At 45.1% G+C, this 26,166-nt stretch overlaps 1 protein-coding gene across 6 annotated transcripts in view; it reads left to right on the top strand.

Annotated features, from left to right (window-relative positions):
- The window catches only part of Ctl2 (Choline transporter-like 2), a 494,927-nt gene that overhangs the window by 390,306 nt on the left and 78,455 nt on the right, over positions 1 to 26,166 (top strand). For all 6 annotated transcript variants that reach the window (XM_075677602.1, XM_075677595.1, XM_075677596.1 and 3 more), the window contains 2 exons: positions 4,775 to 5,016; positions 15,512 to 15,640. In XM_075677602.1, coding sequence (XP_075533717.1) covers positions 4,775 to 5,016; positions 15,512 to 15,640 — 371 coding nt within the window. The remainder of the gene's footprint in view (positions 1 to 4,774; positions 5,017 to 15,511; positions 15,641 to 26,166) is intronic.

Raw genomic sequence — 26,166 nt, 5'->3', positions numbered from 1 at the left:
ACAAGTTACACCAAAACTTTTGCGGAGAAGATACCATGAAGTTCGGAAGTGTTTCCTCGTAGTATTTCTTTTTTGATTGCCTAAGCTTTATTCGCAGCTGTGCTGATAGGTTACATATTTTTCCACGATTTTTTACTTTGTCTTCCATTTCTCGCTTCAGGCGAACAATGTCTCGCGTTATCCAGGGATTACTTTTATTTCTTCTTTCTTTTTCTTATTGGTACGAATGAGTTTGCGCAGTGCAAGATAATTGTTTTGAACCTTGTCCACAACACATTGACGATATCGTCAGAGCTCACTGTCTAGATGAAATGACAAATAATCAATGATGCTTGTGTCGTCAGCTTTATCAAAATTAGTAACGTGCGTAGTGCATTTTTTAAGATTTGTTGCGGGAACCTTGGTTTTGATTTGTACAAATACAAGTTGATGGTCTGATATGCCACCTTCAACTGCTACCTGATAATTTTCAAACCGTCCATCAAGAAGTACTAAGTCCAATATGGACTGCACTGTTCCCGTTTTTTGAGTGCTTTCCCGTACCACCTGTGTTAAATCGTTAGCGAAAGCAATATCGAGCAACACTTCGCAGTTGGCTCGTTCCCGTGACTGTATAGTAATAGAGTTCCAGTCAACCCCTGGCAAGTTAAAATCCCCAGGAATTATGATCCATTGGTCTCGCGCCTTCTGTTTTTTTAAGTAGTGTTGTGTGGCCTCTAAATATTCAATCGATGCATTAGGGGATCTACAGATTGCTCCTATTACGACTGAACTAGTTCCCAGTTTGATTTGGCACCAAGCGCTCTAGTGATTAGGGATGAATACACATTAATTTCTCTCAATCATGGAGAGAAGTGTGGCTTTCCATTCATCCACGGTGTTCTACTCTATACTTGCAGCTTCCGTACTGATATACCTGTAGGCAATGGTGTGTCTCTTCCAGAATCGCTCAATCCACCTATTTGACGCCATGAAGTCAGCACGCCCAACTTGTCAGCTATCTCTATTGCCTTGCCATGCAAAATGCTGCCATCAAACTTGTTGATGGCGGCATGAGCTTGCTCGAACCACGCAAGCAGAACCTCGTCAAGGTCCGCATATTTGGCACTATGAGCCTACTTAGCTTTCCACTGAAAAGCTCAGCATTTCCTTCTTTCTCTGCTCTATTCAAAACTATGCTGTTAAGCATTGAGGGTGGCACTCCTAGTCCCTTTGCAATGTCAACTTTCTTTCGTGTTGGCTACTTTTGGTGCTTGGAGAACGTCAAGTTATTCTTGAATATAAATTACCTTCCGCTTTCTTGAGACCATTGAAAAGGCATGACCTCACCATGGTACTGCAAAGGTCACTCTGTCCAGCAAGTTTGCTGCTCTATAAGACATGTGAAGGCTGAAAGCATGTGAAAACAAAACTATAACCACACCCAGGCAAGCTTATCAGGATTGATGATCGTGCACTTCTGGCATTTCAGGGCAGGGCTTTCGCCTTGACCTGCTGAACCATGACCATGTGACTGCGACCAAGCTCTGAGGGAGTATCACGGTCACAGTCGCCCTTCACTAGCCAATATGCTGTAGAACCACCCCTTCGCTTTTTCTTCTTGAAAAGTCCCTTCAACACATGACTCTGCGCTCATTTCTTGGAGAAAGGAAATGGGAAGTATTTCGGCCAAACACATGAGCGTCCGATCATCAAGTCGGAGCATGGTTTTTGCTCTACTTTGCAGGCAGAGCATGGCAGAAGGCAGGGTAGCTGAAAAAATGTGCATAGATTGAACATTGCTGGGAACCAAACTTTTTCTGCCAATACACTGAATGTCAAAGGTCCATTGTTGTGCCGATACTATTGTTTGAAAAAAAGCAAAGAGAATGACTTCGTGGAAAGTTCACTTGTTGAGACTGGCTGGTTGACATTAATTGGTTTCCTTACTCCACGACTCACCAGGCTTGGGTGATTTGGCCCAGTATGCATAGTTCCCGGTAGGTTTTAATTTATGTGCACTACTTATGTGCACACAACCACTCTGTGCACATTTTCTCTTGATATGCTTGCGCAACCTTAGTTTGTTTATCGCGACACACACATTTACCATCAGTGTTGCAACATGCAATGACAAATTTGCGTCTGCAGCACTAAATTTACACGACTGCTGCATTCAGATGCGGGAACAGTACAAAATGGCGATGTACCGGGTATGCGAGGTATTTGAGAACGCTATTACTTATCGCCATAGACACCAGCAGGCTCATCATATCTATCTAGGTGTGTGGCTTCTTGTTGATTGACCCCTTAGCATTCACACTAAGCAGTTTGTTGGAAAGTGAAAGCACACAGGTTGATGCAGGAAATGAAACACCATGCAGTCCTCGTCGCCCTGGGCACGCACCACAGTGACTTGGAAATTGCCACCTTTCTGAACGAAGTCTTTCGTTTACAAGGTGTGGACAGAACTGATTTGTTCTGGCGGTGACATGGCATTTGTGGCGAAAAGGAAAAAAGCACAGTGGTCAGATGTCGTCAACCCCCCCCCCCCCCCCCCCGATTTTCTTCGGCGGCTACAAGTCATCATGAATGACGACCCAGGGAAGTCAATGCGGCCATTACAAAGTAGCTCCAAGTCTCAGAATCGACTGTGTGCACGAGGACTTGAGATACCATTCCTATGTTGCGAGGAGGGGGCAATTCATGCCCAATAAAACTCGGGAGAATCGTCTGCTCTGGTCCAAGTGCTTGCTAAGCAAGCTGAAGGGACCTGAGGAGCCTGGAAGGCAGTTTTTTTTTTTTTTTTTTTTTCTTTTTCAGGTGAAAAGAACTTCGACCAAGACCAAAAATTTAACTGCCATAATGACAGGTGGCCTTGCGCAAGTGCTGATGAGGTGCGTACAGTGATGATGCACACAAAACTTCCGTCGTCTGTGATGGTGTTAGCCATTGTCAGCAATGAGGGGGACGTCATGCCACCACACTTTTTTGCAGAAGGACTCCGCGTTAATGCTGCCGCATATGTGGAGGTGCTTACCACCATTGTAAAGCCCTGGATAGAGACTCGCTTCGAAAGGAAGGCTCGATGTCTTTCAGCAAGATTCGGCTCCCGCCCACACCGCCTGCATCACCCAGGAGTGGCTGGCTGACAACTACGACCACATCACTCCCAACGTGTGGCCTCCTAGTTCTCCAGATTTAAATCCACTCGACTATTATGTCTTGAGCGTTGTTGAGAGAGAGGCCAACAAACAACAAGTGGTTGTGTAAATAAACCGTAAGAGAAGTATTTCCCAAAGTTTGGTGCAAGTCTGTCTCTTTTTACTGGAGATATTCTTCTCTGCCTGAAGCCAACATTGTGTTCTCAAATACCTTGCGCACCCGATATAAAATGAGAACATAATGCATGGGAGTCAAAGGGCTTTAGGTCGGGACCATAGCAACTCAATGCAGCAACGAGGAACGTATAGGCAGGGTTGTACTGTATACCTGTGTGTGTGTGTGTGTCATGGCCTCTTCATTATGTTGCTGCTGGACATTGTAGTTTTTTAATCCGAAATGGCACATAAGAGCATTTGGATGACCCAAAACTTTAACACTGTTGCAATTTCGTGCCTAAATACAAATTTATGTCATTCCTAAATTTGCATCTACCGTGGTTGTGGCTGCTGACATTCTTCCTGACATGCTCTCTTCTGTTTCACTTCAGTGTGTTTTCCGTATCAGTGATACAATCGAACCTTGTAATAACGAACTCGTATCTGATATAATAATAGCATCATTACGTCCGGTATTCCTTATAAGCATATATTTCTTGCACACTGATATCAATGAGGCATACTCTACGTTTACTTCGTTGTACCCAACAATTTGTTATATCTCTGTTGCTTATTTTGAGGTCTGTCTTATAAGAGGTGGGTTATGACAATATTGGGGCAAAAAGAGGACAAATTTACAGACAGCTTTGCCCAAAGTTGTTTGTGACTTGCTGAATTAAGTAACAATGGGCGTGTCATAGCAACGCTATTGGAAGTAAGGCCTTTGCAGTCTGGCACAGCCCAGGCAACCAAGGAGGCTGAAGCTTGATGCCGACTGATGGGCGGTCTAATAAGGTGTTTATGGGGTTAGTACTGTTGAAGAACTTATGGCAGTGTGGCTAGTGATTTGACGATGACAAGATATTGATGCATCAGCAATGTAATGCTGATGTGATGTACTCAAAAGAATTCACATTACATCACAGTTTTGCAAGTGTGTTGACAAGATGTAGGTCCCATGCTGTAGAGCATTTTCACCTCGCTAGTGATTTGTAGGCAAGTGGCCTTGGCGCATGGCAGAGATGACATTTCAGGAAGCCTAGTGTTCTCTTAAAGCAAGTGTGATATTAGTTGCACCAAGTCGGATCGTTAGATACAATAACACCTTGGCATAAACTGATTCCAAGGGCAAGTTATTAATCACATACCGAAACTTGAGGGTATAGTGGCTGTGCAAGAGTGACATTATTTTACATTGAATATAGTTCAGTGTCGTTAACCAGGGGTCGCACCATTCAGAAAGGTTAGCAAGGTCGCTCTGAAGGGCAGTTTTATTGCATGTAGTGCAGTAGATGACACTGTCATCTATCTTGCTTCTAAGTAGTAGAGCAGAGAGAATAGGCTGCCATGTACTGGCATTAAAACATTTGAGGGATGGATTCTTGAATGTTGTAGCCTGAAAGGTACAAATTTGTTGTTTGGTTGGTGTTGAGAAGCGGCAGCTTATTTTCTGACCTGCTCTTGCCATCTTACAGGAGGCCAACAAGTCGTCTTCGCTGTCGCATCTCAAGTGTCAGTTCACGCAGTACGTGGCCAACCAGCACCTGTCACGGCTGCAGATCTACAACTTCATTGGCCTCATCTGGGGCATGTTCTTCATAGTGGGGCTGGGTCAGGTGGCGCTGGCGGCGGCCTTTGCCTCCTACTACTGGGCCTTTAACAAGCCACAGGATGTTCCTTTCTTTGCTGTGCTCCATGGACTATGGATCACTGTCCGGTAGGCATGGCATGCCCAGATGCAAAATATCGAATTTTTGCTGGCTTGTTATGGGCTCACAATTCAAAACACTCAAGCCAAAAGGCTCTAAAGCAACCGAGAAACCCAAGAAGTGTACAAGCCGGGGTGAAAGAAAGTTGGAAAAGCGAAAGATGTGATGCCTGATAAAAGCAACAAAACCTAAAGGGCAGTAAAAACAAAACTATGGCTAAATAGGTCCTTAAGCTCTTCCTAGCTGTACAAGATTTTTGTAAAAATGCAATGGATATAAGAAATTACAGCAACCGAAAAAACAGTGTAAAGTGAACAAATGAGCTTCCCAATTACAGCTCTGAGCATATGAACAAAAGAAGCTTGCTAGAAGTGAAAGTGAAGCCTTTAAGATACATGTCTTTATACAGTTGTTTCTGCATATATCAGACTAGAAGGGGATCGCAAAATAGTTCTACCCTAAAATTCCGAGCAAGCGCCCCCCTCAAGCAAGTCGAAATTACTGGCAAGGGGTGGAGGCGCTATCCCAGAATGGCACCAAAATTCAAGGTGGCGACGACAAAATTTTCTCGCCAGGAAAAAAAAAACGCAGTGGACATGAATTTAAAATTTTATTTAACATGAAGTTTATTAAGCCAAAGATTTGTTAAGCGTTCTTTATCATTCTCAAAACTGAAAGACTCCTCCAAGTTGGTCACAAAAAAAAGTTAGCACAATTCCCCTTGAAGTCCACGGTCAAATGATTAGCAGTAACAAGGGTTCTGATAACAAGTCAGTCTCAGCTGCAGTGCATGGCTACCGACAACAGACAGCAAACCGCGGCTCGGCCATGCTCGCATCACAGCTGGCGGCACTGCGAATATCAGCATGTTTTCTTCTGCATGTGAAATTATTGCGAGGAGAGGGTAAACTTGCAACAACGGTAACAAAACGTTGCTGCTCGGGAGTTTCGGCGGTTCGTTCTGAAGTGCCGCCTGCTACAGATTCAAAGTGAACCGGAAGGGCCTAGCGACAATATCGGTGGTGAGTGATGAGCGGCGGTAAGGCTGCCGGAACACCAGAGCATAGCCGCGACCACTCCTCCGTCGCTGAGTGGCCTCGTTGCTGTGCTGCAGGGAGATCCTCTGTACTGTGTGACAGGCATATCTTGTCATTTGCCTGCGAGACCCCCGTCGGCTTTCCCGGAATGGCACGGAAATTTGACATTAGCACTGAAGTTGCGGGCAGGGGGCTCTCGCATGGGTGGGGGCACTTGGTAGGAATTTTACGGTATGTGTATTGATGTAGTCAAACCTCGATATAATTAAGTTGTACTTGCTGCGAAAAACTTAATTAAATTTGAAATTTTATTAATTTGTTTTTAAAGTTGCAGCAGTAAAAATCATTTCACAAATTCCCAGGGCATTCCCAGTGGATGGTATCTCCTCAGTAATCATTTATAAACAAACCACAGGAAGGGCCATAATAGCGTGGCTTTGAGCGCCAGCAGCAGGTCACATTGAGACCAATTTATCGGCGTGGCAATTAGCACCAGTCGTGCCACAGTAAAGACTCACTCAAAGCTTCACACAAATTATTTTCTTTGGCTCAAAGTACTGCAGCAGTGTAGCCTGCTTCTTATTGGCAGCCGTGTGCTTAGCCATGGTGTCCTCAACATGATCTAAACAATCTACAAGCGATGGGCCAGTGCGTTCTATTGCGCCACAGTAGCGGCATAGAAGGGCCAAAGCAGCTACAGCCTCAGCTGAAGTCGGGAGCAGGGTAACAGCAGCGCTTGCGGGATCAACCTCGGCAACGTATCCGTTTGGTTTGGCCGCTGCTTCCGCCGTGATCTCCATCTCCATCAATTGAAGCATTTTGAAACACTGTCAGTAACAAAGTATTAAGTGGCATCTATGAGTGAGCCCAGTGAACATGCGCTGTCGCGCGTCTTTGTGCAAGCACAGCGCCATTCCTGGCGAGGCAGGCGCATAGCGTGGAATCGAGGAGGAGTCAGTGCAGCAAATGCAATACGTCATTGACGTTGTCGAACTAGCCAAGCTGCCACGCACATACGCCATTCAAGTGACGCCATTGGCGCAATTGATGTGCGCAGCTGTAGTGTGCAGCAGTCGGGAACACCCATCGCACCAATGCTATCTTTGAGGGTGTTGCGAGAAAGCGCCTGCCAACAGAGTGCACGTGGTTTGGTGTGGTGGAGTTCAATATATCCATTCTACATCCGACCTCGTTTGAAATAAAAAAATGCATGCGATTTTCCAAGTGATATAGAAAGTGTTCCATATACGCAATAATTCGATATATTGATGTTTGACTCTATGTGGTTCTGATGCCATTGGGGTGAATTAAATTTGTGATTAGCTGCTACAAAATGAAAGCTAAAATGGGATATTATGTGAGAATCGTGTGACACGGCAGTCTCCAGATGCAGGACGCCATAACACCGAGTTGAAAGGTGTCTGCTATAATTTCCTTATGTTCCTCATTCTGGTATTGTTAGCTTGAAACAAGATAATGGCCACTATTAGCTGAAATCGAGCAACTTTTTTATTTTAGTTTCTCAAGTATTTACAAATTTGTCGCATCGCTGTCGTGCGCATAACCATTCAAGGGCAGTAAAATATTCTAATCTAAAGCAGTCTCATGGTCCTACTAATGCATTGTTACTTACAGTGGCCTCGCTTGCTTGAGCTCATTAACTGCTTGCATTTAACAGTGAATAAAAAAAAGAAAAGGAAATGGTGACGTATTCATACAATTGGTGACGTACAGTACACATTAACTTGCTACTTTACCTTAATTCATTGTACAGGAATACACATTTTTAAACCAGTGAGAGATTCACAGAGAATGTGGTAATAACCAATATGTGCTACAATATTGAGTAGACGCAACGCAGGCGAAACGCACACAAAATGCTCCAAGAAAGTGGCGAAATAGAGACTGTTGCCGAGTCTCCTGTTGAATGACAGTTTGCATTTTTTTTTTCAGTAAATAGAAACGTTCTGTGCATTGCGTGTAAAAAATGTGGCATTGTAGGGCGATATAAGATCAGTTTACTACAGTCAACACGTATCATTAGCAGAAAATCGCTCCACATTGTTCACAGTGGAACTTCTGATCAGGATCTGCCTGGTGTAATGCACGTGCACTTTGACAACAATTTGTAGAAGAGTGCAGCCTCATATAAGTTGTACAGTGAAACGTCATTACTATGAACACCGCATTAAGGACGTTTTCAGATGAACAAATTTTTCAGAAATCCACCGCTGACTTATTATAGGGTCAAATCTCGATAATTCGAACTCGAAGGGGCCTGAAAATTTGTTCGAAATAAAATGGCTTGCTCATGAAGTATTCATGCACCATAGCATGATGCGCGAACGGTGGGCGTAGTGAAATATCGCGAAAGAAGCCGCAGGGACTGTCGAAGGTGAGGGAGTTATGAGGGTGTTGGATAGGGAGGGCGAGGGGAGCGTAGTTGGCGAGGAGGGGCGGTAGGCAAGGAGATTCGCTTTCCCGCCAGCTTACTGGATGGCGCTAATTACCTCTGCCACCTGGTGTCCCTGTATATGCTCCCGCTCCCTGCGGGAGTATATACAGAGACACTACTACCACCTGCTGCCACCGAAGCCTTGGAGTTGCCGAGGCCAGACTGGGCCTCCACTGCTGCTTTCCTCTGCATGCTCACATGTGTTTTCCTTCATCTGCTGACAGATTAGCACTGTGTTTACGTTCTTTTTCCTGCATTATTAACGTGTGTGGTGTCTTATCAGGATGACGTAGTCGTTGCCACTGATCATAATCATGTTGGCATGCTCTCTTCTGTTGCGGTGTTGCCACATTCAAAAGACTAGGAGAATGAGGTACTGGGTGTTGCCTTCGCGTCCTTATATTCGGCGTCTGTCTTGTCGTACAGAATCGAATACATTGTACTGTCTCCAACGACATTTCCGTCGAAGCATCTCGGTTTAGACACGTCCTTGTAAAGAAACAAGTGCGAATGAGACCAACCAAGCCAACCAAAATAAGCGCGAGCGAGAGCCGACGCAAGCAGACGATAGTGCGAAGCAGGCACTCTGACTGAGCCAGATGCGAGTACGAATACAGTGTTCGGGCGAATGCGCATGATACCAGTTTCCTGTGCATATGTCACTGTAGGGGCCACTCTTATTGGTCTCCTCCGCTCGCAGGGAGCCACGAAAAATCGGCCCAGGACCGATCCTTTCTGCGGTGCACGTTTTGCCACCAGTGTGGCCGGGGCATTATGGCGCGACGCAGAAACGACAACCTTGCCGTTTGAGAGAGGGTCAAATTTCTACCACGTTTTTTTGCGCGCGGCGTTGAGTGGTCTCTCCTAAGCCTTTCTGGGGTCAAAGCAATGCTGGTCAGAGGTGGCGCAGCCTCTCACCAGCATTGATCAGACTCCACCAAACGCCCGGTAATTTGAATGCGCAAATTGTGAAAGCGCGGTGAATGCGCAAATGGGCTTTTCGCCCATTGGAACACATATAAATTTGATGGGAACACGGCGGCAGTTTGAATAAACCGGAAGATCGAATTAAGCATGTTCGAATTAACAAGATTCAACTGTAGCTTAAAAGTAAAAATATCTCAGTACTACGAAGTTCTGAATAACGATCATTATTCACTTTCTTTGTCATGTTAACAATGCCTCAGTACTATGAACCAATATTTCAAAATTTGGGGATTCTTAGATTTCCGTGTATCCTTTTGGCAGCTGGAACAGTAGGCTAGCAGATGACAAAGCGCAGAAAGCGGACGCTGGAGAGGATGTGTGGGAAAATCCAAGATGGCAGCAGAGGAAAAAAGAATGCCTTCTGCGGCAATGTTAGTCGTTTCTAATATTGGCTATTTCTTATGTAATAAATGCTTGTTTGCAGGGTATCTACCAACCGGGAAAACCGGGAATTCTCAGGGATTTTGAGAAGTCTGGAAAAACTCGGGGAAACTCAGATTTTGTGCCTCTATCAGGGAAAATTAGCTGTAATTTTATTGAAAAGGTCGAAAGTCGTGGTAATGCTGGTTCGAGTAACAGACAGGAATCGTAATGAATCATCTTTGACGCCCTGTCGTCGGCTGGAGGAGTTGCCAGTGTACAGTCAACAACAGACTTTCTGGATGCCCGATAATTTGGATGGTTTCGCGGCACTACCACGTACCCCATGGAGTCAATGTATCAGAACGTCTGAAATTTCGGATGCAAGAACCCTTCGCCGTCCGATTTTCCAGACTTTTTGCCATGACTGCAGGTCCGAAACGGCATTAATCAAAATCACCACCGCTGCCGTTTTGATTACCTCGCCGCCTTGAACCAGCGTTCTCGCACGCAGCTCCGCTGGCAGCCGTAGCCACCACTGCGGCAACGCTAGACCTAGCTGCTTCGACGTTCGCTATTAAGCTTCTTGCCGTTGGGTGCAGTGTTTTCATTGAAAGAATTCGCTGCTGTCAGCAATGGCACTGACTCTGCCTTTGTGGTCCTCGCGATTGACTTAGCTTGGAAAGCATGGTGCGTTGCGTAAAGCCGCTTTCCAAAAGTCAGCTTCGCGTCTGTATAGAAATGTTACTTGGTGAAGCATATGCAAAAGTATTGCAGTGAAGCATAACAAGCGTGTGAAGGGGCTATTGCCATGGGACACAGCATGTATTCCTTCATTATACATGCATGCACCTGGTATCTCCTGTCACAGTACGAGCACCGATACACCTAATACGTGTACCGACAGGCCTTCAGAGCTTTTTGAATATGCCTGTGGTGGTTTGAGCCCTTAAGGGCACTAAAAGACATGCATTCACTTTTTCCAACTGGCCGATTTTTCGCACGTTTTCGCTGCCCCTAGGCAGTTAGAAAAATCGGACATTGACTGTACAACTGACCAAGAAGATGCTTCAAATGGTCCATGGGGCAAACGAACGGCGGAATGAGGACTAGAACAGAAAGGACCTACACATTGAGGAATGAATGGGAAAGGAAATACGCTGCCGCCGTTCTGAAGAAGCTTGAGCTCAAAAAACACTGTTCGCTGGTGCCGAGATGCAGGTGTCCTTCATCCAAACCAAAATAAACTCTTTAACGCAGTGAAACACACTGAGGTGTTGTTCACGGGCTGAGAGTAAGTCGGGACAGTTGACGTTGATTTACGAGTTGCTGAGAAAGAATGTAAATTGTGACAAAGTTGGGGCCTCATACCACTGAGCTTGCTATCAGTTGATAGAAATAGCTCATATTCGAAAATATTTGCTTCTGTATGCATCTCCTTTTTATTCGTATTTGAGAATGGCCAGCTAGATTTGCAATATTTTTTCGAGGACACCTTATTTGCTGTGCATTTTACTAACCCCTCCCTTCTATTCTCTTTTTGAGTAACATAAACACTACTCCTTAGTATTCAAATTGGATTAAGTCGTTTTTTTTTTTTTAATTTGTGTCATATGGTTGCTAGAGAGTGACAGCATCAGGCAATATGGTTTCAGCCCGTCTTGACATAAAACATAGTTCTGCATTACTCGGGGAATTTCGCAAAGGCACTCAAGGAAAACCTGGAATACTCTGGGAATTTGGAAATGTCAACTTGTTAGGCACCCTGGTTTGCTGCTTTCTTTCAATTTTGCAAGAAATGTAACCTTCCTACAATAACGCTTTCTTGGCGTTGTAGGTAATCCTAATTAATAAATAAAAATGTTGCAATTTCGCCCAAAAGGCTAAGCATCGATTGCGATAGCAAATGCGTAGATGGCTATACAAAGTAAGGATAGTAGTTTTGTTGGCAATATAACCGTGCAAAAATCTGCTTACTATCTAAATTAACAAGCATCGTGTCAGTGCACACAGGCAAACATGCACAAATCCCACTCGATGACCGCGGACACTCCCTGTCAAAATGTTGGCATGAGGAAGTGCAGCAGCAGTGGCAATCGAAGTGACTTTCGTGCTTTGTATCACTTCTATGCAAACTGAGTGGTGAGAGCAGCACGCACAAAGATATGAACCACTGTTGCGCCCAGACTCGGCCCCCAATGCAAGTCCCTTTCTAGAGAGGGCACACAACGGAAGTGGTTTTCAGTGGTTGTCAGTGGTTTTCTAGGCATGAGCATCTCACTTGCGTGCACCTATCTGTGTACAATACTGCAGTGGTACGTGGCGGCAGAATCTATAGAAAATACCAACAGTGCGGGATGGAAGCCAACAGTGACGTTCTTGGGGGTAGCTTATACGGTGACAAATGATAAACTTTTTTTTGATGGGTGAAATGGTTCATTTTGGGGCTTTCACTATAACAATCTTTCAGAATAACGAACAGTTTGCTGCGGTCCCCTGAAGTTTGTTGTATCGAGATTTCACTGGTAAAGTCTTTCTCTTAGTATAGCTGTAGTAGGGTGCTCAGCCAATGCTTGTGCCATCGCTCCACGGTGTCATGGTCCACGGCTGCACTTTCACTGAGAATCAATTTTAAGGACACGCCGTGCCGTCTCTTTAAACATTCAAGCCAGTCATTGCTGCATTTAAAATCTTGCTCACCCATTTGTAGGGCTCTGGTTTTTGTGGTCAGTGCAGGTCCATTCATGAGGAGGTTCAGATTTCTGATGTTTTTCAGCCACTCGAGAAGAACACCTTCCACTTCGGGATATTTGGCATCACGGTTGCGCTTTCGTATGGCTGAGGAACTCTTCTCGAAGCCTTCCAATACGTTTTCCTTGTTCTTCAGTACATTTGACAAAGTTGAATGTGGTACACTGAATTGCCTTGCGATTTCAAATTTCTGTCAGTTTCCCTTTTCCGCCACATGTATCGAAAGAACTTTTTGCTCTAAGGTCAGACACTTTTTCCTGGGAACTGGTGGTGCCATTTTCAATTGTACACCACAAAAGCACACGCAAGGCATGCTTGTAGAAGCAATTCACAAGCCACACACGTTCACACAGTCTGCAGTGGGTAATGCATGCGCATACGCAAGTACAGAGGAAGTAGTGCATTTTGGTTTGGGAACCTAGGTCACCCAAGTGATCTTTGATGGCACAATGCATGTCGGGCACGCAGAAAGCTGTGCGGAGTAACATTTGTCTGTTTCGTTGCGCACTACTTTCACAGCTCTGCTCGCCCTTGATAATGCGCGGGCATGGAGCCAAAGGGGGCGCAGGCACCACATTGGCCATCAAGAGGGCAGATCAGTACAGACAGAATCGCTTTGCATGAAAGGCACTGAGCGTCGTCGTGAGTGCGCGCATCCGCTCCTTGTTGGTTTGCTCTAAGCAGAGCAGGCCATCTGTATGCTTCGAGTAATCCTGTTTAAAAAGCACGCCACGTTCGAGTAAAACAGTTTTGTTATAATGAGGGCTTACGTAAAATATTCCTTTCTGTAGCTTATCTGAAAACGGCGTACACCTTGGAAGTGTTTCCCAAGATTGTGACAGGTGTGAACTTACCAATACGTTTCTCCAAGATGATGTGTGATGCACAGAAGTCTACTTATTTTATTTTTTGCATACAAATGTTGCAATAATGGTGTCCAATATAATAATAGCAACACGAACCCTAAAAGCACGCGTCACTATTCCACTTCATACCATGGTGGGCCTCGTGAGTGACCAAGTGCTTGTTGGGTGTGTTATTCTGGGAACAGATGCAGCGCGGAAGCAAACTGGCTTATATGGATGTGCACAATGTCGCCATCAGTGTACCTGTAGCTTGACTCGCATGTGAAGGTGCCCCGCTTTTCCGTTGCAGTTAAATTGCCAATCGTCATACGGATGTAGCCAATGAGTCAACCATATTGATGTTGCTAAGTGCAAAAATGGTTCTTGGCTTGTACAGAACATCTCTTCCTGCTCGCATGCTAGATCACCCACAAATGAAATGCATTCAGTACTGTGCGCAGGCCCGTGAATTGCCACAGTGATGAGTCTTGTGCGCCGCTGTCACAATGGTCTTTTCACGAAGACTACAGAAGTATGGATGTGATGTGCGGTTAGTTTAAACCAAAACTGTAATGTAAAAACAAGCAAGCAAACGAATGTTTTTGTTGTTGAGCACTCCACTGCTGCATTGGCTCAAGCTCAGACAGCTATAAACTTAGCATTCGGCAGAGAATGCGCCTTGTAACTCTGTTGTGCACACGCCCTGTTGTGACTTCGGGGTGGAGGATGAAAGACGGACTCGTTCCGTAGACAAAGAAGAATCGAAAAGCTATATACAATATTTACAGATAGTGGATGATAGCGTTCAGGTAGCAGTAGGAGCGCCTCAGACCGACTGGGTGGCTGCAAGCGACTCTCTCTCTTTACAATGGGCCGGTCTACCCTTAAATCCTTTCGGCCACCCCTCGTCGGCCGGAACCAGGCGGGACAGGATGATGGCCTCGCGGGCGTCGAATTCCTGATTCGTCGTGGTGATGACTGGGCACCGCGGAGATGGCTTGGCGCCCCTTGGAAAAGTCGCCTCCCGTGTCGAATTCCTGATTTGCCGTGGAGACATGGGTGCTTTCGTCGCCTCATGGTAGCCACGTGCTGCAGGCAGTAAGTCAGCTCCCATCGCCTCGTGGTCGCCATGTGGTGCTCGTAGCATGGCACAACAGCCCTTTGCATCGGCACTTTATCGCAAGTCCGGCCACTGACCATCAACCACCAACTGCCGACCAACCCTGAAAACAGGTGAAAGAGGCAACGAAAGCTATTCGCTTTAAAATTCGTTGAAAAGGAAGGAGGAGTCAGATTTGTTTTGCCTGTTCAAGATGCTGTTCACGGAACCCAGTTTGGGATCTCCTGGTCTGCAAGAAGATACTCAGTGGCCAGAGATTTCCAGTTCAGCGTCGCATTCCTGGACACACTCGGTGAAAATATTGCGTCATCCACATTAACATTACTCTGGAACGCGTATCGCACTGGGGGGCCTTTTGCATTCTTGAAGCACCATGGCTATCCATTGTCCACTTTGCACTTTCCAATAACGCTGCAGTTTGCACGAGCTATTCGTATTTGCAGTGAGGAAAACTGAGACCTTGCTCACTTTTTCTATCTGGTACGTACTGATGCTACTTTGTGGTTGCAAGATGTGATTGTGACTATTAGCAGATGCGCATTTGCAGGGGTGCAGTGTTCAATATACTGAATGTGCCAGGGAAGGCCACTTAGATGCACACATACGTACAAAAGAGCTATACTTTTGCATGGAATTTTCCAAGGGGATGTGCGACTGTTCTACATAGACAATAATATAGGCCATGTCTGGGCTTTATATGTCCCGGATCAACCATCCGAAGGAAACTTTCTTGTATAAATTCCCCGTGGGAAGCACTTTGAAACAAAATGCAGAAGATTAAATATGGAGCCCATTTTTGTGTGCTAGTTGCAGACATTGACCTTTACTCTTGGTCAGTCGCACGTAGCTGTTGATGGTTATAGCAACACTGAATTGAAGAAATTGTGATAATTTTTGAAGGTGACTTTAATTGGTGCCAGTGGTGACTGCTGTCAACTTTCCTCTCAGGTACCACCTGGGATCAGTTGCATTTGGTTCCCTCATCCTGACCATAGTGCGTGTCATCCGAATTGTGCTCGAGTACATTGATGAGAAACTGAAGAGGTATGACAACGAGTTCACCAGGTGCCTCATGAGGTGAGTCTGAGAAGTAGAATGCAGCCATAGAGGGAGAGGACACAGTTTCCAGTGGAAAAAGAAATACAGTCGACTTCTGTTAATTTGACTGACAAAATTGATCTATTTGTCCGGTGGGTTGAATTAAACAAGATACAGAAAAATCTCTAAAACACACTGCTGATTCATTTCGCAGTATATACCCAATTCTAACATGGCCCCGGAATAAAATGCATGCCTGCCTTAGGTCTGTCCAAAGTAAAAAACTAACGTATATATGACATTAAATCTCCTAAGCAAACTCGAAATCTAACCCGCACCCAAGCAGGCGGTTCCCTAAAATCAGCTTTTTGCAATACAGCTATGTTGTGTGGTAAAGTATACAAATGCAGTTTTCGTATTTGATTGCACTGCGCAGGCAGGCAATTTTCGCACCAGTTTTCCTGGCAAGAAAGGCATGCATTAGAATTGGTTGAATACTGTAATCAGACATCGTGAGTTACCATTATTGCTTGAAAATTTTCCTAGGGCAGGCTGAAAATAGGTGTTTTCGTTGGGTGAAGACATGTATTTGACGCATTCACTGTGCCCCGAGCTCTGCCTAGACAGACTCTGCCAGTAAAAGGGGTCACTATCAGGGTCACCATAGGGGTCAGGCACTGACTGGTCAAGTTTGAATTATCCAGCAAAGGCCAATCTTAGGATCGAACTAACGAAAGTTTGTGCCCATAGAAGTGCATGGGTGCTGGCCAGGACCTTCGGTCAGTAAGGTATTAACTGAAAAAAAAACAAACAATTGACTGCAATCAAATTAATAGAAGTCTACTGCATAATCGAAGTTTTTGTGGGTGTGTACTTCCAGCATCATACCAGTGGTTACATGACTGGTGCCATAAATGGAGACATGACAAGCAGGTCTAGGCAGATCATGCAGGCAAGCAGGGTGTGGAACTGTAGTGATTGCAGCGCATATTACCTATGTGGTTTGCTTAGCCATCTAATTCTTTTCCTTTTCTTATTTCAAGGACAATTCTAGTGACATCTCTTCATACTGGAAGTGATCATTGTAGATTTCTCTACACCTCCTGTCATGCACAATATTGTTCAGTTTGTATGAAAATGCAGAATTTTTAAGTAAGCAAGGAACACCGCATCGAAACTGGGCTGCTTGTTGTGACAGCGGTGACATTGGAGCAGGCATGTGCTGGGAACAGAAGTGGTCACATTTTCGGACATTTTGTTCAACTACAAGCTTCGATTAGGGTTGCACAAATATGGACGGGTAGCTTTCAAAGCGAATGTCAAATTCGATGAAGAAAAACAAAAGCTGAATATTCAATATCTGAAAAATTAACGTGAACCTTAATGCTTATGAATTTTGTGCATGAAAACTACCGTATTTACACGATTGTAAGTAGACTCGAATTAAGTCTACTCCCTGATATCGCGTGCGACAGGAAAAAAAAAGAAGAGCATACCCGAGGGCGCATTCGCTAACGAAAATTTATTAGTAGCTGACATGGTCACTGGACTACTCACCTTCACTAGTGCTGCCATCGTCCCACAGCGCGTTGTCGTCCAGCGAAATTCCACATTTGGCAAACGACCGCACCACGACATTTTGTGGAACAGCAGCACACGCCGAATGTACCCAACCACACGCAGCCGTCAGGGAGGCTCGTTTGAGAGGTACGGTTGGCGTAAGTTTGCGGTCTTCTGCCACCAGCCACTCGTGCTCACAGCGGAGCAGGTCCTTAAAAGGCGAAGATCCGGGCTTGTTTCATGACCTTGTCGCACTTCATTGGCAGAGAAAAATAACTCATTTCAGCGACGTACGACGCAAGCTTGGCCTATGGCTCCGGAAAGCCTCTGGACTTCGGCACGTGGGAAATTCCTCACTTGCTGTCACAGGTGAAAATTTCGCTTCGCTGCAGTCGCCAGTCTTGCACCTCCCATTCAGAAACATCAAACTTGAGGCCTGCTGCACAATGATTTGTTTCTTCGGCATTAAAGGATGGCAGCCCTATTGAACGCTGCTGTGAACGAGTGCCAAATGATTAGTGGGAGCACTCATCACGACTGAGGAAGCATGGAAGTAGCACGTAGCCGGCAGTCAAGTCGAACGCGTCAAACCTATGCCTTTGGTCAAACAAAGAGGATGGAGAAAGAAAAGCTAAGAGCTACAGGGAAAGAGAAACACGTGAGCGGTGTCTGCTCTTCCATGAACTACCGATACTACCTGCAAGCGCTGCCGTTCTGAGGGTGCCGCTGCGAATGGAACAGCGGCACTTCCACCAACTATCGACACTCCCCCCTCCCCCCCATAAGTGCTGTGTGCACTGTAAAACTCGAAAATGTTGAAAAACCCTTCCGAAAAGCGAACAAACACGCAGGATAGCGAAAAGCTATGGGTAGGGCAAACATAAAATTGTAACTACGTTGTAGCTCCCGTTGGTCCCGCTTTTTTGGCGGTGCCAGTTTTGGTTTTGATTGTCAGTCGACCCCCCCACGTCATATTTCCAAATTAAAAAAAAAAAATAGGTTGACTTACAATCGTGTAAATACAGTAGCTGATGTGTAATTTCGAGGATAAATTTTGTTGAATAATAAAAATGTGGTACCTTGGTATGGAACACTGGTGCATAGGAATGGGAATGTGCGGTGTAGTTTGCTCTTCCTGAAGGAAGCAGTAGATTGGAATGCCAGTGCCGATTGAAGGCATTTTTATGTTTGCCTAATGCTTTCTTAACACTTTTTGTCTTTGAAGTTGAAATACAGTTGAACCTCGCAATTACGGAATCGGTGGGCAACGAAAAAAAATTCACTTTTGCGAGGATTCATTGTTGCGAAATGAGACAGCACAAATAGGTAATGCGTCGCAGAACGCAATTATGCTGTCGAAATTCCGTCGGCCTTCTTGGGCAAGCTCTGCTCGAGGATATAGAACCACACTGCCGACAGCACAAAGTGCAGCGCATGCGTCGATCAGCAGTGGCAGCACTGCCAGGGAGCAGTATTCTCGGTCAATGGCTTTCAGAGATGCGATCACTTTTGCGAGATTCTGCATAACTTGGTACCGGACGCTTCACGCATGCAGTGGAATTCCTCCAGCGCATGCTGTCACCCTCAGGCACCGATGCGTCCAGTGCCGAGCGCGAAGGGGGTTGTAACCAATATACTCGAAGGTAGTCCTGGATTCGTCTTCACTGACGATTACTCAATCACGGCCTGATGCATGGCGCTCCATGCTGTGACCGCTATCTCAGGCGCCATAAACAATTCCACGTCGGTGGGATGTGGATTTCCTTGTTTTCACTGCATTTTTCTCGCCGAGGCGTACTAAGTTTGTAGGAACCATCGTCGTATGTCTGTAGCAACATGCTGCTGCTTCAAACGAGCGATCAACAAACAAGATGGCAGACATGACGTGTTTCCGGCGCGATCGCTACCGGCGATTGGTTGTTTTTATAAACAAAAATGGCGGTGCCCGTGCAAGTGTAATGTGGTGGTATTTTACATAATTTTAGCACAAAGCAATTGCGGTTGAGCACATTTTGGAGCCTGCTAGTCTTGTGCAAATAGGTAAAATGTGGGTAAATAGGTAAAAGGCGAAATTTCATTGTCAAGAGATACGAAATGCACTGAATCCTGTAGGCGTTTGCCAGGCATAAGAAAATATTCCATTGCAAGAATTTCGTAGTTGTGGGATTTCGTTAATGTGGGTTTCGACTGTATTGATAAACAAGTACAGAACCAAATATACATCCAGATCAACAAATTTTTATGCCACGGGCACTGGCATAGCCAGAAATTTTGTTCGGTAGGGGGGGGGTCACGTTGCAGCTCGGCCTCCTCCTTAAGAGGAAGCTTTAGCTCGGGTGCTGCGATCTAAATACATGTAGAAGGGCAATTCCTTTTTCTCGGCAACCGCTGCGCCATATTTGAAGAGCTTTGTTGCATTTTAAAGAAAAACTTCAATTCTATTGACTGCTGGCTTCAAATTTTTCATTTAAGTTGTCAACTGTTTATTGAAAATTTGCCAAAATTTCACATTTTCAGAAAACGAAACTCTGTAACCTCTGTAACTCGGCAATGAAATGTGATATTATAATTCTATGAGTTGCATCTAATAGTACATCTACAGCGGACAAAATTGATATGTTACACACGAATCTCAAAAAAATTTAGCATTATGAAAATACGGCTTTTGCAGAGCCTTTGTACGCAATGTAACCAGTTCACATAAGATACAAATTGACATACCAAATTTGTCCGCTTTGACTGTTATAATAGATGCTGTTTACAGAACCGCAATGTCTGTTCTTGATGCAGAGCTATTAGATTGTAAACATTGTGCTTATATTTTTTTTTCGACCTTTCAAAGTTTTAGAAATATTTTACACAAAATTCAGGCCCTAAATCTAAACTCCGCTTCCAACAGGCACTAGAATTTAACTTTCTCTCCTAAATGCAACAAATTTCATTCAAAGCGATCCTGGGGTTATCTCAGAAAAAGCTAAAGCTTCCTCTCAAACAATGTGTCGAGGGATCAAAAACATGAATAATAATTGCATTGCCATTGCCAAAGATGCTGCAAACAAATTCTTGAACACTATGCACTGTCAAAACAAGTAAAATATGTATTTTTTTGTAAAAGAATATGCTTGTATGTGCCAAAAATTTTGCCCGACTGATATCAATGCTTCCATGTTTTTTGTCTATTTAATATATAAAGAATACTTCACACAAACTTTAGAACTATATCGGTTCTAAACTAGCAAAGCAGTGCATGCTGTTGATATGAAAAATGTAACTGCCATGAAATGAACAAGTTGAGGACAAATATGTTAATGTAATTCTTTATCATATATCTTTGTTATTCAAGAACCGTGTTTACATTCTTGTACATATGCAACTGCCAGCGAAAAATCTCAATGACGCTGTCATTTGTTCCGATGTATTACGCAGGAGCAGCTGTCACCGGTTGTGTATCGCGAGTAATTGCACCGAAATTGTTGTCCCAACAGAGAGCACGTATATAAAGCCATTCTGCAAAATATATGCGGGTCAGTCAAATGAAAGTGAGCCAATGCGAATATATGACAAACGGGGTACTTTATTTAAAAGTAGTCTCTATGAGCATTTAGACATTTGTCGCATTGACTAACGATTCGGGTGATTCCCGTCTCATAGAACTTCTTGGGTTGCAGCTTCAAAAAGTCTGTAGCTGACTCTTTCACTTCATCGTCCTACACGAATCTGGTTCCCTTGAGCTGTTTTTTCGGTTGTCCCAAAATGTGGAAGTCGCAAGGTGGCAGGTCTGAGCTGCATAGCGGATGTTGCAGCATTTCCCACTTGAACTTTACCAGTTTTGTATTAACCACATCAGTGAGGTGTGGACGGGCATTGTCATGGAGCAAGATGACTACATTACTCAATTTTCCACAATGTTTGTTCTTGATTGCGACACACAGCCGTTCCGGCGTTTCACCATATTGGAAACAATTGATAGTCTCTCAAGATTTAGCAAACTATATCAGTAATGGCTCCTGACGATAGAAAAAAAAAGTCAACAACACCTTTCCGGCAGTAATGACGGCCTTTGCTTTCTTTGGGCGTGGTAAATTAAAATGTTTCCACTGTAAGCTTTGCCGTCGTGTGTCAGGCTCGTAGTAGGGGCACCACGGTTCGTCCCCTATCACAATTGCAGACAAGTTGTCGTCACCCTCATTATGATACCAGATCAGATGAGTCAAGGCAGTTCGAAACTTCTCCGTCTTCTGGCACTGGTTCAAAATCTTGGGCATCCATTGCGCACACATGAGCCGATAACCGAGATGTTAATGAATTATGGCGTGAACTGAACCATGATTGATGTTCGCACGCTCTGCAAGTTCATCTATGCTTATCCTCTGTTCTTGTCTGATCAGCTCATCAACCATTGCAATTTTGTTGGGGGTTATTGCATGATGGCTTTGGCCCGGTCTTGGATCGTCTCTGCAACTTTCACGTCCTTCTTTAAATTGTTTGCTCCAACACTTCACAGTAGTCAATGAAATGCAATGTTCAACGTATACGGCATCCATACGGCGACTAATTTCTTTTTGGGAAATACCTTCAGCTGTCAAAAACTGCACGGCAACACGCTGTTCAACTTTTGGAGGGCCATTATGTCACGCAACGATGCTCAACCCAGTGTATGAGAGCATTAAAGAACCTTTATCCTCACATCTGCGTGTCACTTTTGTGAATGAGACGTCCCTCTCTTCTACACGCATGCCTCGCAGATAATAAACCGAACCATTATTGCGCGGGGTGGGTAGGCTCACTTTCATTTGATTCGCCCTCGTACATTAAAAATGCGAAGATACAATAGAATATACAAATGCGAAGATACATACAGCTTGACAAGGGGCAAAAAAGTGTCGGTGCGAACAAAGTTCACTGCAAGTATACACAAAACCTCGCAACAAGATATTTAAGTATACGTATAAGTCTCCAATAAATCTACGTATCTAAGAAAAAGTCACCATATATAATGCGTCAGACAAGGCAAATAAACATGTTGTGCAATCACAGATTCACAGAATCCTAGATCCCACCCCCATTCCATCCACTCCCCCCCGATGTATCGCACGCGACACGCTTGCTCCCCGCTTTTGTCCTTTGCGCACACAAGACTAAGTCACCATTGTCGGCTCACCCATTCCACCCCCAGCCCCTTCTCTTTCACTCGCACATACAGCATGCGGCCCGCAGTCACGACGTTATCGCCCTTAGACTTCATACGAAACATGATGGCGACAGCGACAGCTGGAATACGTCTGGAGTGTTCATATAATTGCTATCGCAATAATATAATAATAGTATCCGGCAACTGAAACGTGCCGTGGTAGATTACTTTCCGCAAAAGAAGAAGTAACAAACTGTCGCCATGTGACAATTCGCTGTGCCGCAACAACATATATTTTTTTTCATTTGTGGGGCGTGGGCACCGAAATGAAAAGAAAAACGCAAAGGAGAGTATGTTGGCCACAATCCAATGCCTACTTCGGGCACCTAATATGGCTACCGAATGAATATCGAAGAAAACGTGAGACGCTTGGTTCACCGAGAACCATACGCATAGTGCTCGGTACCCTACACCGGCGGGACAAGATTTTCCGGAGAGGTTGCGCTCAAGCGAACGCGATGCAATCCGTCGAGTCTTCACAGTGATGGCGGTGAGCGACCTTTGTTTATTTTTCTCGTCTGCTAGCCAGAAGGCGTCCAAAACTGCCAGGCGAAAATTCACTTGGCCATAACGAACCGAATGCACACCAAAGTGCGCCACGCGGTGGTCGGGGCAACACAAGGAGAACATATGCACTCTGGCAGCTCGCCGGTAGGGTAAAGAGAACAAAAATTTGAAGAGGCTCAATGTGTCCGAGCAAATAAAAGTCAAAGCAGAAAAAAATAAGAATGTAGTTACCTTGGCTGGCTTTACTATCTTGACATGGATGCTTTGGCATAGGTAAAAAAAAAAATGCTGGTACTTTTTTATGCGACATGATGGCACAAATTATCTACCCCGCAATGCTTCGTCTCATCGGACCTTGCTGTGTGCTTTGTCAACTTGTCTGATAGTGTGTTGATTTGGCTTGTCTCGTAACATGTTCCGATGTAAGCCACCCCCCCTGGCTAGGCCCCTGGCCACAAGGGATAGGAGAATAGAGAGGGTCTGAATTGTTCCTTTACTGTATCAGTTTTGCATCTTGTGCATGTTATGAATATGCATAAGGGAAGTGTGAATTTTTTGTAAAATTAAAGCAATCTGTACTTCAAGATCACTTTACCAAGTTGATGAAAAATAAGTTTTTAAATGTTAGAGAAGAAAAGAAGACTGCATAGTCAATACAATTGCAGGTTTTGTAAGTTGTTTAACTGGACTTCCAATTGTGTTATTTCTAGAGTAAGCAGTGAGGTGTAAGTACTTGAACAAAGAGTTTTTTTTTTTTCCACAGCATATGTGTGTTCAAGGTAATGCTCAATATAGTTTAAATATTAAGCAGGAGGTGGAAATGTTGATCAAGAATTCCACCTGCTGCAGTGGTATACTAGTGCCCACGGAATTCTGCCATTGAAAAGGTCTCATTACGCAAGCACGGATGTGCCAACCAGGTCCCAGCGGGTGAAGAACACAAAAACACTTGTGTACTTCGATTAAGTGCGTACAGTAAAATCTCGATGATACGAATCTCACGGGGTTGCGAAAAATATTCCTATTAGCCGAAATTCGTATCATCGAAAGAATTAAAGCTAGCTAAATTAAAGAGCCAGAGGTGAACTCACTCAGGCACACGTACGTAAAAAGCATTTATTTCTTGAAGAAAAAGTATCTGATTTCCTTCTGCTTCTTTTTCTTTGTCAGGTCAATTAGCAGACTTTGTTCAAATCCATAAAAACGTGTGCATGTGTCGTCACTGATTTCATTTGCGGCCATAGCATGCCTCAGAACTTCGAGCGCGCGCAGCGTTTCAGCCGCCGGTGGTGGTCCTTCGCCGTCGCCCACGTCTAGCACAAAGAACACCGCCCAAAGCACAGCAGCTACTCTGTCTGATGGCACGCGGAAAAGGAGGAAAAGCACAAAAGCAACAAAAGCGCCACCGCTTCAAACTCTTCGCGCCCAGTCGCAGCCTCCGCGCTGTCCGGCGCCGTGTCCGCACCTCAGCACCAAAAGACAAAGGGAGAAGTTGCGTGACTGCGCCCCATTCTCTTTTGCGGCCGTTGGTGGGGCTCTTGCTCGCAGTCGTGTCCGTCCATGCACTGGAATCATGCCACTGTGGCCTCTCCTCCGCGCAGTGGCACAACCTCCTCCCTTCCTTAGCAACCGGCACGCCGGTGGGGGGCGCAGCTGCGCATAGCAACCATGACGTCACACAATAGCGGTAGAACGAGCGCGCGCGCACGCGCATCGGCCGTGACAGCTACACTGCCGCTCCACTCCTCTTTCGTCAGACATCTCGTTGCAGTCGAGTGGGTGTGACGCATGGCTCCGAAGCGGCCCAGTGATTGCGCGCCAAGCGGCTCAGGGAAGCGGCAGCGGACGCCGGATTCTCCCCCAACACCAAACGCCAGAACAAGGAGCGAATGCGCATGCAACGACTGAACATGTCACCAGATACGAAAGCAAGGGAGGCAGAATGGAAACGCCAACAGAGACTGATTAGATCGCCGGGTACCAAAGGCGGGGAAGCAGAACGAAAGCGGCAGCAGCGACAGATGATATCGCCGAACACCAAAGCGAGTCAAAATGAGCGCAGACGGCAGCAGCGTCTGGCTTTCACCAAGCACACTTTAGAATTTCCAAAGTGTCTTCGGTAATTTTTTTATCAACCTACACGGGTCGAAAATTAATTCGTACCAACCATTTTCTAGCATGTTGCAAAGTAATAGGGCTCGGCCGAGACCACAGAAAAATTCGTGTCATCCAGAAATTCGTATTAGCCGTGATCGCATCATCTAGATTCCACTGTACCTGTCAAAATTAATATGGAGCCAGCCTTCCACTACTGCTACCTTCATAGTCCATAGAGTGGGCTTTACGCACGAATGCCCCAACAGTTATTTGGCCTTGCAGTTCATGAACCAGAAGAAACCATGAGTCTTACGGATTCTGTCCATAAACTGACGGATGAGCACAGTCGTTAGACCTTCCCACACAACTACATCATCTAACTTGTACAGGGTGTCTACCAGACAGCAAAACCGGGAAAACCGGGAATTCTCAGGGCTTTTGAATAGTCTGGAAATACTCAGGGAAAGCTCGGGGAATTTGTGCTTTTATCAGGGCAAATTTGCTGTAATTTTATTGAAAGTGAACGAAAGTCTCGCTAATGCTGGCTTTGAGTAAGAGAGAGGGATCGTAACGAATCGTCTTTGATGCCGTGTTGTCCGCTGGAGAAGTTGCAAGTGTACAGTCGACAGATTTTCCAGGCACCCGATTTTTGAGACATGCTCTATAATTCGGATGGCTTCGCGGCACCACCTCGTACCCCATAGAGTCAATGTATGGAAACGTATGAAATTTCGGATGCAAGAATCCTTTTTGCCATAACGCTTTGCCACCACTTTTTGCCATGACCACCGTGATAGCCACCGCCGCTGCCATTTTATCTCACCACCTTGGAACCGGTGCTCTCGCACACAGATCCGCTGGCAGCCATAGTCAACACCGCGGCAACGCTAGGCCTGGCTGCTTCGAAGGTCAAATTGAAGCTTCTTACCATTCGGTGCTATGGTTTTCATTGAAATAATTTGCTATTCTCAGCAATGGCACCGACTCCGCCTTTGTAATCCTCGCGATTGGCTTCGAAACTTGGAAAGCACGACGCGTTGCATAATGTCGTTTCTTGAAAGTCAGCTTCGCCTCGATACAGAAATGTGATGCAGTGAAGCATACGAAAAGTATTGCGGTGATGCTTAAGCATGGGACAGGACAATTGTCACTGGACACAGTGTCTATTTCTTATACACACATGCACATGCAGTCTCCTGTCACATTACGA

This window comes from Dermacentor variabilis, unplaced genomic scaffold, assembly GCF_050947875.1.
Source record: "Dermacentor variabilis isolate Ectoservices unplaced genomic scaffold, ASM5094787v1 scaffold_13, whole genome shotgun sequence".
Lineage (NCBI taxonomy): Eukaryota > Metazoa > Arthropoda > Arachnida > Ixodida > Ixodidae > Dermacentor > Dermacentor variabilis.
This window is presented reverse-complemented; position numbering and strand designations above follow the sequence as displayed.